Here is a 14,603-nt window from a genome sequence, read left to right on the forward strand (position 1 = left end):
ATTAAGCTCAATTTGGTGCAAATTCAGTAACTTTCCAAACTCGCAGCAATAAGCTGCAAAACAAAATCACAAAAATAAATAAATTACGAAAATTAATAATCTGCAAGACAATTATTAACAACATGACTTCCCAGAAAGAATCTGACAGCTGAAAAAACAGAAATTGGGTGGTACTTTTGACTCATCCTATATATATATATATATATATATATATATATATATATATATATATATATATATATATATATATATATATATATATATATATATATATATATATATATATATATATATATATATATATATATATTGTTACGGCTGTGGAAATTCGCATTACACCATGAAGGACCCGTAGGTGAGATATCTCGAAGTACATGTGTAGTTAGCCCAAACCCATTGTATAGAGGGAATTTATGTGATCCATTTGGGCTGCGACACTTTGAGTTAGCCATTTTTTCTGTTCTATCTTTATTTTGAACCAACCACGTCTCAACATCACACAACAACCACCACGCCAGCCATCGTCAACAACTGCAACCACGCTCCAACCCTCGGACAACAACAATGCCAACCGCCACGACCTTTACCTTCACAACTCGCTCCCACATCATCGCATCACCGCCATTCCCAAACGGCACCATAACCATCAAACCACTACCGAAAACCCTCCACCACCTTCACCTCTTTCCGTCTACGGCCATTCCCGCACCACCTGTGAACACTGAGCGTCAGGCTGTCTCGGGCCCGTTCGGCGATTGGTGCCGAACGCACCGAGCCGCGAGCGCAAATAGCGGCCTTTCCGAGGGAAAAATCGGATCAACAACGCTACACGCCCACTTTTGCTCCGTCCAATTAGCAAGCGCGGAGCGGCTCGGCCCCGCCTCCAGGCGCGTCTGTGTGAAATCGATACATGCAAATTCTAGGATCGGGGGAGATTCACGCCCCTTTCCTCCGACCAATGGGCGAGTGTGGCTCCGCCCCCGAGATCATCCTGATCCGGATATTTGCATATTAGCTGCTCCTGCTGGCCTATAAGAAAGCGAGCGCAAGGCGAATAAAGTCAGTCGAGTCGGCAGAGTCGAATCGGGCGGCAGAGTGAGTCGACTCATCGGTGTGGCAGAGAGTCGAGTCGGGTGGCGAAGTCATCGGTGTGTCATCGAGTTGGGTTCTGGAGTTGGCTGAGAAGAGTTGCGGGAAGAGGCAAAGGAGCTCGGGTCCGAAGCGGGAAGGACGGCGGTCGGCGACGAGGTCGCAGTGTGGGATCGCTCGTCGTGGGACCCAAGCCAGCCAGCCATTCTCCTCCCCCAGGGCATCAACAATTCCCCCTTTCCCCCGCGCTGAGATAGTGCAAAAAGGGGGCCCCGTTCCCACCCCACTCCAAACATCGTGCCAACGAAACCCGCCAAGGAGCACGGAGTCGGGGCACAGCCGCGCGGCCACATCTGCGGCTCGTCCGCCAACGCGTCACGAGGACGCGGGTAGGACCCCCCCCCCCGGTCTCGTGGGCCTGGCCGCTCCTCTAGGTCCCACGCACATTTGGCCTACAGGCCTGTCTGCCTCCTTGTCTTTGAGGGTGGCTTCTTTCCTTTGCTTTTGTGTAAATGTGTGTTGGCGCCGTCTGTAAAGTAGAACTGTATAAGTGTTGCCATATGTGCGCGTAGTCGGTAATAACTCTGCGTCGTTGTTGCTTTTGTTTTGGTTGCTATATGTACATTTTGACTGTTTGGCTGTATATGTGTGCTCTCCGTGTGTCGTGTAAATAAAGTGCTTGCATGTTGAACTGTGCCCATTTCGCTTCGTCTCCTTCCTTTTAATTGACCCTTTATCCTGCTTCACGTAAAGGGTTTGTAGTGGGCTTAATATGCCCGGTAATTAATCAGAACCGTCAAGGCCGACGATAACACCGCTCGGTTATCACTGTAGCACGGAACGGATCGCTTAAGCGGTTTGTGTCCGGAGTCGGCCTGTGGCGTGGTACGATCGCCGGTTGACCATTCGCGCAGGTACTTAGGTAGATCGAATTTGGCGAGCAACCCTATCCTGCGCGGGTGGGCAATTGGCACGATCATGGTGAGTTTAAACCCCCACCTGTGACTAGCTGCCGGCGTTTGTCCGAGAGGGTCACGACTGAATTGTCTGTCCGGTGGGCGACGTGCCGCAATTCGAGTCACGTGGCCATTCGCACGCCGGCGGGCGCGAATTCGCAAGAATATATATATATATATATATATATATATATATATATATATATATATATATATATATATATATATATATATATATATATATATATATATATATATATATATATATATAAATATATATATATATATATATATATATATATATATATATATATATATATATATATATATATATATATATATATATATATATATATATATATATATATATATGTACGAGGTCCATCTAAAAAGTAACGGGACTGAGCATGCTGTGTGCTCCACTTACACAACTTGAATGAACGGGTTGCGTCACAGTCTTTCGCAACATTCCAGCAATATACAGTATATGATTGGTGATGGTTGACTGCACTCATTGTGTGATTGTTTACAGGTCGTGCTTTACACATTGCCTATTCTGAGTCATCTCGCTATGAGTCGTGAGCAGAGAGCCAATCTGAAGTTTCTTACCAAACTTGGCAAAACACCTTCCGAACCCTTCGCAATGCTGCAGCAAGTCTACGGGGAAGAAATGATGTCACGTACACGTGCATTTGAATGGCACAAGAGGTTCAAAGAGGGATGGGAGGAGGTTGAAGATGATCCACGGTCTGGAAGACCTTCAACGAGCAGAACGGCAGACAACATCGAGCGTGTGAAGCAGATGGTGCGTGCAGATCGTCGACTCACGGTGTGGATGATTTCTGAGGAACTTTCCATCAACAAGGACACTGTTAGGAACATCATTAGTGAAAATCTCGAAATGCGCTAGGTGTGTGCAAAGATGGTCCCCAAGCAGCTGTTGCTGGAGGACCAGAAACAGCAAAGAGTGACTGTCTGTCAAGACATTATCGAGCGCCTCAAGGACGATCCAGACCTGCTTGGGAGGGTCATTACTGGTGATGAATCGTGGATATTCGAATACGATCCCGAGACCAAACGGCAGAGTCATCAGTGGAAATGTCCGTTATCACCAAGACCAAAGAAAGCAAGGATGTCGATGTCGAAGGTCAAGGTGATGCTCATCGCGTTATTTTGACATCAAGGGCATCGTCCTGTTCGAGTTTCTACCACAGGGTCAAACAGAATCAACACGTGTACAAGGAGATCCTCCGGCACCTCATGAGATCAGTCCGGGACAAGAGGAGGGATCTGTGGGAGAACAACGCCTGGTTGGTCCACCATGACAACACCCACGCTCACAGTGCCCTGAGCATCCGACAATTTCTGGCGGAGAGGAACGTGCCAACTCTGGAACAACCCCTGTATTCGCCAGACTTCACCTCTTGTGATTTTTTCCTATTCCCTAAGCTCAAGGGGGTGATCAAGGAACACACACACACACACACACACACACACACACACACACACACACACACACACACACACACACACACACACACACACACACACACACACACACACACACACACACACACACACACACACACACACACACACACACACACACACGACATTATAGATTTTAAGCTCACTTTTTATTTCAGAAACAAATCCAAAGTTATACTGTCATACCCAAGTATCCGTAACTTCATCGAAATTTGATAAATAAATTGACATTTTCTATCGCTGTACATCTCCATCGGCTTGTTTGACATTTATTCCCAAGAGCACTCGCTTCCTGATGCTGGGATTCCAGATTAACATCCCACAAACTGTATTCATTCGTCCATCGTCTACCAATGTCCTTGCAATGAATTTAAACGTATGCCGATGCCTTTTTTAATGTCTTTGTTTTGTAATTGATATGTATATAAGCTTCGTCATGTGCTTTAGAAACTGGGGAAAAAAGTGAGACATAAATCCTGTTGTATTTGCTCAGATAAAGCAACAGCTTGGATATTAATAATATGACGCTAAGAATGTGAAAATAAATAAATTACATCTTGCAATGTAATAACTGAGCTGTTGTGTATATATTTAACAACAAAAACATCTCTTGGCTTCAACCACAACAGCGACACAGTCGACAAAGCTCAACAAAAAAAAGTTTAGAAAAACCCCCAATAATTTAAAGCAGATGTGGTTGAAATGCCAAAGCTTATATTTTAACTCCCTTGTTAAAGAAAAATAGGGAAGGGGGAAGAAGAGTTTTATGAGGGTTTCTAAAGAGGACTGCTATATTTTCGCAAAACTTCTTTGGTGAGTTGCTCCGAAGCATTTCCATAAAATAATTCCGAAACTATGCCCCGATTTAACAGCTCTGCCAATAACCCTTGCATTAATCATGTCTTAGTAGGGTTTCCCCACCATGGGCAGCAGCATTGCTTTATGACATCGAGATCAAAAGCATCCCTGCTGCTGGCGGTGAGTTCTGGGGGGCTTCAGAAGCAAGCTGTCAGTCGGTCTCGCAACTCGCGGGGTCGCGCCTGGAGGTGCAGCCATGGCGGCGGGGGGTGGAGGGTGCTTGATGAAATCCAGACAGCAAGGAGCCCCATTTCACTTGCATGCCGCTTTCAATCCCACAACCACACTGCTCGACAAGGAAAGCTTCGGGTGGGAATTCCTTCTGCAGATATCATGCTTCATTAAAATCTCCTTGTACTCAGAAATACACATTTGTGAATTTTTTTTCTGAAATTTTTGAATAATAATCAGCCGTTTGTTATTTGTATTTTTTTATAGATTTTTTTGCAAATGTAGTAAGATGAATTGGTTTGCAGATACAGAAGAATGAATAAGCTAATGTTCTCTTGACATTTCCTGATCTGTGGTTTCTGCATTAAAAAGTAAAACTTTTCCGCACATTTTGCTGTCGAAGTACTTTCCAGTAGTTTCATGGCAACGCATCCAAAGCAACCAAAGCTCTTGTGTGTTCTGCTGCGAATGCTTTCGATTGATAAGAGTTTGTGAAAAGAGAGGAGTTCATCAGGGTTGGCTTGTTTGTGTTTCCATCCGAACCCCGAACTCGTGATGTATTACAAATCAGATTCAAATCCCATATCTCGGATGTGTTTGTCCCTCGTCTCCTAATGTCCTTCTATTTCATGTAAAAGTACATTGACATCTACTGATGTCTGTTCTGCACGTGATATCTACACTAATAAGTGTGTCAGTGTGACCACTCCTCATTTTCATTGCCAATAAAACCTATAGGAAGCCAAGATCTTGTGAAAAAAGCCAAGGAGTGGTCACACTGGTGTGTGTGTGTGTCAGTATGTGCATCTCCATAACTCTAAAACCATAAAACTGAGCAGCCTGAAACTTTGCATGTACACGAAGAAAACTCCAAGGAAGTGCATGAGTTAAAATTAGTGTGTGTTTGGGCTAATTAAAACACCGTTTTTTGAAGATAATTAATGGCTTTATTTATTTGTATCCATTATCAGGCACATCCTTGGATACCCTCGGACACCTCGCTGACCCTCGATGGGGTCTCCTAATCAAGCATTCCTCAATTTGTTAGCACGATCTGCTCTCACAGACTAATTGAAGTGTATTGTGAAACAAATGTCGTAAGATGAATTGGTTTGCAGATACAGAAGAATGAATAAGCTAATGTTCTCTTGACATTTCCTGATCTGTGCTTTCTGCATTAAAAAGTAATTGTGAAAAGTAATTGTGAAACTAAGACACAGACTAATTGAAGAATCGAAATATATCGGAATTGAGAATCGGATCTTGGAATGAATTCACACGGTCTCCATTGTGACGCAAGCGAGAGCGTGTTTATTTCCGAGATGACGACTTCACGAACACAATCGACAACTAAAAAAAAAACAACAAAAACAATCATAATAATAATAATACAACAACAACAATGATGTAGGCCCATACATATGGTACAGATTTGGTGGTAAAAATAAGTGTCGAAATCTGGAGTGAAATCCAAATTTTTTTTGACAAATTTGCCATTTTTATAACTAAGTGCATTTATTTAAGCAAAGCAATCCATGATGGGCACAGTACACAGGAGATCGTTTTTTTCAAATAATTACGTTCACAGTTTGCTTTTTCAGTTTTGGCGATCTGCTTTCATTATAAAATATTAATAAAAACATACTATTATAGTTCCACCAATATATTAATAATCAGTAGCTTCTGCAAGTGAAGAGGAAAGTTTTTTTTTTTAATCCTCGTGGAGGATCTCTAAGTCTTACGTTGTTCTTCATCTTCTGCTTGTGGACTTTTTTGTTTCACAGCCTACAGTTTTCATCGAAACTTCCTGAAACTTGGCATACATATGTAAAAATACCCTGCGCAGAGAGTAACCATCTCGGATTGTGAAAATTCCTCCTAGAAAAAAAAGTTATGACGTCAAAATATCTCCGCTAATGGAAATCGCCAAAAAATTATCTCCGAAACTAGGCAAGCTTTTTGAATTCTCTTTGCGGGAATCAAGCTGGGCATTTGCACAGATAATTTATCGCAAACCTGATACATCACAATGACGTCATATTCATTTTTATGACGTCATCATTAAGAGGACGAGGATCTTAGCTCATTTGAGCTTGTTTAAACAAGGATTACAAGGAAATTATGCACAGGAGGAGGCCATTCGGCCCATCATGCCTGCACACACCAAATCCCAGATTTAATCAATCCATCAATACCCTTTCCCTTCGTTTGCAACCTTTTGGCTGCCACACTGGTACTCATTTTGCCGACCTCAGAAGGATGACAGGCTGTCAACGCTGTCAACCCCCTGGTTTTAATTCAGCAGAAAACAGAGCTTGAACTCAGGACCCTCGGATCCTAGCTTGGATTCCAGGATCCCAAGCCACCACCCTAACCACTAAAACCAACACCAGGTTATTGTCAATATTTTGTTTTTGCAAGTCTTAGTCTTTGTCTTTTGTTGTTGCAAGAGGAGAGTCTTTTTTTGCTTTACACCGTGTTGTGCGATCGAGGTTCGATCAGGTTTTCGGGGTTCGATCGGGTCTGCCGAACAAAGGTTATATGGTTTCTCTTTGCGAGTTTCAAAGCAAAATATATTTAATTAGCGAGGTACCCATGCTATGCATGGGAAGGGCTGAACAGTCGCTGGACAGCAGGTTCCTGAAGGACTTGGGCAAAAAATGGTGAAACTGCAAATGCCGAATTCACAAATGTCACTGGTGGAAACCCAGCGGAGTTGAAGACCAAGATGGAGGTATAAATGGACAAACAATGGGTGTGGCAAGAGAGGATGCATGGGGTGTACAGGATGGATACAGAAGGAAACTCTCAGGAGAGAAACCAGAAATTTGGAGGGAGGAGGGATTGTAGTGAAGTTGGGGGGGGGGGGGTAACGAGGGTGGAAAAGATTGATCATGGGGATGATCTGAGATGGTGCTGAAAGTCTGTCTTGAAGACCTGGAGGGAAGAATGAAATTGAAGAGAATGTAGAAGTTTGTTCCAGAGGCAGAAAAAAAGAGGAATGAAAGAGTGAAGGTGAGCAGTGATTCTTGATTTTGGTAGTTTCATCAGAAGGGGGTTGATGGCAGACGTTGAGCACCCTGTGGAAATATGAGGGGGAGGGGGGAACAGATCACAGACAGAGAAGGGGTGGGGGGGGTGAGGCTGTAGAAGAGACAGTAGAAGATAGAAAGACCACTGACCTACCTGCAGTGCAGTGAGAGTGAGAGACCCAAAGACCCAACTTCATCGCTGGAGATACCAATGATCCTAAATTCCTCGATTTCAACACCGTGAAGCCGAGAAAGGTGTGAGGCAGGAGCACCAGTCCAGAGGGGAGAGCAGTACTTCATCAGGCTGCAGATGGAAGCTTTATATGTGGTCAGGAGCTCATGTGTGCTAAGGAAGGACTTTGCATGCCGGAGGATGCCCAGTTGGCGACTGGTGGAAGTTCGTTCCACAGGTAGGAAAAAAAGAGGAAAGAATGAATGGAGATGAGCAATGATCCTGGATTTAGGTAGTTTCACCAGAAGGGGATTGATGGTGGACTGTTTGCCCTGCAGAACCTTAGGATTTGGGGAGGGGGCATTTTCAAACTGTTCCTCTTGTAATAATTTAACATTGAAAGTGCAGTATACACTATTACAGCAATAAAAGGGTAACATGCATTCCATTATAATCATATGGTGATCAGAAAAGCCAGATGGACATATGCATGTTCTCTGTACCAGATTTGCCATTCCCTGGTTTACATACGATCAGTCCAGTCAGCCCATGGCTATCTGGTTCTTTGAACAGCACACCCATGTATATTGATGGGTGTTTGGATTTTGCAGATGCCAAACATCCCTAAATTAAAATTTTTGTACAAGTTTTGCCAAATACCTTGCACGAGGTGGATGAGGCTCAGGAATATTCCTGTCCAGTCGGGGGTTGAGTGTGCAGTTATAATCTCCCCCCATACAAAATAAATTAGTCAAGTCAACAGTGTTTAAAAAAACCTGCTAACTTTGGAAGGAATAGAATCCTTTCAGGACTGTTGCTGGGGCAAAACATCAATAATACAATTTTTTTTTGATTACTGCTAATCAATTCCACAACAAATAAGAAGCCCATACAAACCACCATAAAGAAATCTCCGAGGGTTGGATTCTGGGGTACACAATAATTGCCACACCTGCCTTCGCATCCTCAAAGGCACTGGAGAAAAAAAAGCAGCCTTTAAAACCCTGCGCCACTCGTCCTCACAAGGTTGGTTGGTGTGTGTCTCTTGTAACATTAGAATATCAATTTTTTTCTTTCTTAAACATCTGTAAGACCTCGAGGCGATGTATACACCTGCGGCCACCATTTATGTTGATGGGTGCTACCTTTATTTACTTTTTAAAAATACTACTACTATGACTACTCTTGGAGTTCTTTTCTGGCCTTAGTGGCACACTTCCTCAACCGCTGGAATTGAGCTTTTGAGATCCTGATTTGCTGAGGTTCATGAATCATATTTTTTCGCAGTTTTTAGCAAGGCATGGAGATTCGGGAAAAAAATCCCAAATTCTAATATGCCTTTTCCTGAAAGTCTCATTTAAGAATTTAATAATTTCATCTTCTGTAACCATGGTATCTCGATCATCATCTTCTTGGGCACAACACCCACTAACTGACAGGGTGGAAGAGGTGTCATCGAAGTCAACCTCATCATCTCTGTCATTTCTTCCTGATCCAAACTTATTTCTAAGGCACAAATCTCCATAGAATTGGAACCATCGGTCTTTTCATCCCCATTTAGCTGCCCACTATCAAATGCAGCTTCCTTCTTACAATCCCTTGCATTTTGTTCCACAAGGGTAGGATTACAAATTCCCCTGAGGGGCCTTCTGGATTATCTGCCTTGTCATCACAAACACACACCTTTGTGCACACCTCAGTGACAAATTCCTATTTATCACTGCAGAGACCAAAAATATCAGAATTCCCACTTGAGCCTCCTGAGAGGCACGAGTATTCTCAATGTCGACATCGCACTCGTACAAGTACAACTCAGGCAATTCAACGAGTGGTGCAAATGAAATATTCAAGAGTTATATTCGGTTCTGGTTCGATTTCCAGTCCTGAAGAGGGATTCTCCATGTGAGATGCTTCTTGCAAGCTCGGCACATCTGACACGAGTATCTTACTTTGTGTTGTCTTCGTCTTATTGTCGACTGGACATGAATGTTTTTGCCCTTTTTTTTACGAGATACTGTCACGAAACCCTCCATGTCGTCATCAGTACAGTCCCAGACAGTGGAGGTCGAGGGACCAACCACTTCTTGTACATTAGAAGGTAGAGAAGAGGGGCCTACTGTTTGCCGCTCACCAATATGTGGTGGGGAGGGTTCCACCATTTCACCCCCCCCAGTAAGTGGGGGGGGGAGGGGTCTGTTGCTTCCCGCTCATGAACAGGTGGTGAAGAGCATTCTCCCCTTTCACCCACCCCATGACGTGGGGAGGGGGGGGATCTACAATCTCCTGTCCTTGATTTTCTGATGATCTCATCAAACAGGGAAAGGAGTTCTTCACATGACCACACACTCCACAATGATAACACGCCATGACATCCGTGGAGGCATACATTCCATACACATGACCATTAATTTTTGCATGTTAAACTACGTTTAACTTTTGCTCATTTTCGGGCAATATCATGTACGTGAAAGTCATCATCATCACTTTGCTTTCACTCTTCTGTCCAGTTCATCCCAAATCAGCTCGATGGGGTTTAAGTCTGGAGACTGTGCTGGCCATTCCATGATTTGAAGCCTACCGTCTTGTTCTTTTCTTCTAAAGTAGTTCTGACATAGCCTGGAGGTATGTTTTGGGTCGTTATCTTGCTGTAAGATGAACCCCCTGACCAACAAGGCGTAGACCAGAGGGTATTGCATGGCACTGCAAAATGCTGCGGTAGCCCTTTTGATTCAAGGTGCCAGTCATCATCATTTTAAAATTCATCACGTGCTTAAATTCTCCACTTCCTGAGTGTATGGGCACCATGGTGATTTTTGATACGATCGTACCGAACTTGCTCAATTGATTACACAAATCATCATTCCGAATGAAAGGTGGAGCGTTCGACACATTAACCTTAACCGCAGGTGTGTCTAATTGGGAAACAAGGAGAAACAGGTCGGGGTGTACGAGAAGGCTTTGCTCCACAACGGAGGTTACCATGTGCACCTCGGAAATGAACAAAACGACCTTCTTGTTCATACGAGAGGCTGCACGGATGTTATGTAAACCAAGGATTTTACCGATCGCCAGTAGCACGTCCTCAATCTTTACCTCCCTTGGAGGATCACACAGGAGGTCATCCTTACGAGTAAGTGACTCATACATGCTATGATTCAAACGAACGTTTGCCATACACTTCTGGTCAAAGGTTTTAGAACACCCCCATTTTTCCAGTTTTTACTGAAATTTAAGCAGTTCAAGTCCAGTGAATAACCTGAAATAGTACAAAGCTAAGTGGTAAACTGCCAGAGGTTAAAAAAGGTTTAGGTTACCAAAAACTGAAAAATAATGTAAATTTTACATTATAAAAATAATGTAAATTTCAGAGTTGTTAAAAAGGCCTTTTTCAGGGAACAAGTAATGGGTTAGCAACTGCAGCTCTTCTGCAGCAATGGAAGTAAATTAAGCCTTGAAAGTTGATGCAAACAATTCCTACAGGTGTCCCAACTTTTGTTGATTAGTTACAAACCCTCTGTCTGCATCAAAGCAGTGTTGGAAGAGACTGTGTTGCTACTCCCTCTGAAGCATTATTTGGACAATATTGCACTGCAGGAAGTAGTATATTGCTATCATAATGGTGAGAAAAAGATAATTAACAAAGGAAGACAGACAGACCATTGCAACCCTTAAAAGTGTAGGTCTTTCCTTTGGAGAAATTGCAAAGAGCGCCAAGGTGTCAGTGAGTACAGTTTCCTACACCATCAAAAGGCACTTGGAAACTGGAGGAAACTGACAGGACAAGGTCTGGCAGACTCAAAGCCACAACACAATCAGAAGACAAGTTTCTGAGAGTCAACAGCTTGCGTGATAGGCGGCTCACAGGACAGCAGCTTCAAGCACAGCTTAACACTGGTCGAAGTATGGAAGTCTCAGTTTCAACTGTGAAGAAAAGACTTTGAGCTGCAGGTTAGACAGGTCAAGTGGCAGTAAGAAAGCCATTGCTAAGATGGCAAAATAAGAAAAAGATGCTTGCCTGGGCCATGCAGCACCACCAGTGGACTACTGAAAACTGGAAGAAGGTCTTATGGACTGATGAATCAAAATTTGAAATCTTCAGTTCATCATGCAGGGTTTTTGTATGCCGTCGAGTAGGTGAAAGGATGGTTCCTCTGAAAGTGACACCAACTGTCAAACATGGAGGAGGAAGCATGATGATCTGGGGCTCTTTTGCTGGATCCAGTCGGCAACTTGCACAGAGTGACTGGCACCCTGAACCAAAGGGGCTACCACAGCATTTTGCAGTGCCATGCAATACCCTCTGATCTACGCCGAGTTGGTCAGGGGTTAATCTTACAGCAAGATAATGACCCAAAACATACCTCCAGGCTATGTCAGAACTACTTTAGAAGAAAAGAACAAGACGGTAGGCTTCAAATCATGGAATGGCCAGCACAGTCTCCAGACTTAAACCCCATCGAGCTGGTTTGGAATAAACTGGACAGAAGGGTGACAGCAAAGCAACCTACAAGTGCAACACATTTGTGGAAACTTCTGCAACAGTGTTGGGAAGAACTTTCCGAACAATATTTGATTTCCATTGTGGAAAGAATGCCACGAGTATGTTTGGCTGTTATATCTGCAAAAGGTGTTATATCTGCATACCACATCATCAACTGTCTGAGAGATTTGACTTTTGACTGAGAGTCTGAGAGATTGCATGATTTGTTTTTTATTTGCAATTGTTTATTTGTTCTCTGCTTTCACTCCAGAGCACATTGAAACATTAAACTGCTTAAATTTCAGTAAAAACTGGAAAAATGGGGGTGTTCTAAAACTCAGGAATGGTAGTGTAGCAAAAAATAATTTTCAGAGAAGAAAAGAGTTTAAATCAACAAAAGAAACCTACCACAAGTGACCCTAGCAAGTGGAGGAAAATAATAGTAATAATAATAATAATAATAATAATAATAATAATAATAATAATTTAGACGAGGTCCAAGAATCGTTTCAGGCAGCCAAAAAGTGTTGGCTAAAACTCGCAAACACGTCAGATGGAAGACAGGCCTCAAAACAGAGGGGTTCTGAAAAGCACCCGAACACCACCTACCGTGTTCTCTCTCTCCCGTGTTCTCTCTCCCGTGTTCTCTCTCCCGTGTTCTCTCTCCCGTGTTCTCTCTCCCGTGTTCTCTCTCCCGTGTTCTCTCTCCCGTGTTCTCTCTCTCTCTCTCTCTCTCTCTCTCTCTCTCTCTCTCTCTCTCTCTCTCTCTCTCTCTCTCTCTCTCTCTCTCTCTCTCTCTCGACAAACCAAGGAAAAAGGGGTAAAGAGAAACGAAAATGAAAACCAAAACATTTAGACAATAAGAAGAGACAAAGGAGAAGCAACACAAGCTCCACACGTACCGCCAGAGACTGAGCAACAGCCCTCCGCGATTGCACGTGCGTGCCAAGCGAACAACAGCTGTGCAAAGCGGGAGGACAGAGTGAGAGAGACAGAGACAGAGAGACAGACACACAGACAGACAGAGAGAAGACAGACAGACAGAGAGAGAGAGAGAGACAGAGAGACAGAGAGAGAGAGAGACAGACAGACAGAGAGAGAGAGAGAGACAGAGAGACAGAGAGACAGAGAGACAGAGAGACAGAGAGACAGAGAGAGACAGAGAGAGAGACAGAGAGAGAGACAGAGAGAGAGACAGAGAGAGACAGAGAGATCTCCGATGCAGAGAGATGCATCCAGAGAGACAGAGACAGACAGAGAGAGAGATTCTGTGGAAGAATTCCAATGGTGTGTTGACATCAGGGGCAGTAGATATGTGACCCCAGCCCTGAAGAGAAATGGCTGCTTGCAGTCCCTGCTAATCTGCTTGAGTGAACTGCCAGACTCACCAGCGTTGAGGCAGCTCTCTGAGAATAGCCAGAGGGATGTTGACTTTCGAAGAACCAATTGGAGCAGAGGAGAGCAGGAGACATTTCTGGGAAAGTTAGTCATCACCAAGTCCAAAAGGACGAATTTGCCATTGGGTGAAATCTGGGTTGGAAAGTTAACTGATTGAATCAGTCCCATATGGAGTCACAAAAGTTCTTTATTGAAGTGCCAAGGCTGGTGAAAGAGGTACCAACACTAAGTCAATTTGCATGGTGACATTTAAAATCACCACATATGAGGAAGAGAGAGTTGGGATGAATGATTAAAAGTTTGTCTATGTTGTCTGAAAGATTTTTTTTTTGGCCAAATGACCCAACTATTTGGTTCACGTTGGTCGAGGTTCAGTATCTCATGAGGGGGATTACTACACAAGAGACACATTTCACTTATGTCGTGGCCTCACTCCAACCTGATTATACCCAGGAGGTTTGTGATATTCTAATTGAACTACCAAGGACCAATCCCTAGGATGAGTTGAAGGCGGAAATGATATGCCAAACCTCTGCATCTGAACAAAAGCACCTGCATCAACTCTTAATCTACAATGAATTGGGCGATCAGATCAGAAACCATTAGTTAGTCCGCAGGATGAGACAGCTTGAAGTCGACAACACCTTGGAGGAGAAAATCCTCAATCAATTTTCCTCCATCTGCCGAGCAATGCTCAGCTCATCCTAGCATTTACCTGCGATTTGATGACTATCGAGCAACTTGTCGATAAGATCGTTGAAGTCATCACACCCCTTTCCTCCACCATCGGGCCAGTTGCCTTACAAGCAACAGGAACAACATGCACTCCAGCCGGTACACACATTCAACACCTGCAGAAACAGGTAGACCAGTTAAAAGCTCAAGTGAATGCTATTATCTGTCATTTGAAGGAGAAGCAAGACCGAAACCAGAAAAGACCGAAGCGACTAGAGGCGACA

The 14,603-nt window shown here is 43.6% G+C and overlaps 1 protein-coding gene across 14 annotated transcripts in view; it reads right to left on the reverse strand.

The window, feature by feature from the left end:
• The window catches only part of METTL25 (methyltransferase like 25), a 115,405-nt gene that overhangs the window by 43,391 nt on the left and 57,411 nt on the right, over positions 1-14,603 (reverse strand). For 3 of the 14 annotated variants that reach the window (XR_015058985.1, XR_015058986.1, XR_015058988.1), the window contains exon 12: positions 14,360-14,495. The exons of 10 other annotated variants lie outside the window; for them this stretch is intronic. Coding sequence is in view for 1 of the 4 variants with exons in the window: in XM_085884198.1 (XP_085740324.1) it covers positions 14,445-14,495 (51 nt within the window). In the remaining 3 variants the exon portion in view is untranslated. Of the gene's footprint in view, positions 1-13,488; positions 14,496-14,603 lie in introns of those variants that run through there. One more of the 14 variants, XM_085884198.1, reaches the window with a different exon arrangement.

This window comes from Eptatretus burgeri, chromosome 6 (assembly GCF_056783735.1).
Source record: "Eptatretus burgeri isolate ZD-2024b chromosome 6, Ebu_testis_v1, whole genome shotgun sequence".
In the NCBI taxonomy this organism is placed as follows: Eukaryota; Metazoa; Chordata; class Myxini; order Myxiniformes; family Myxinidae; genus Eptatretus; species Eptatretus burgeri.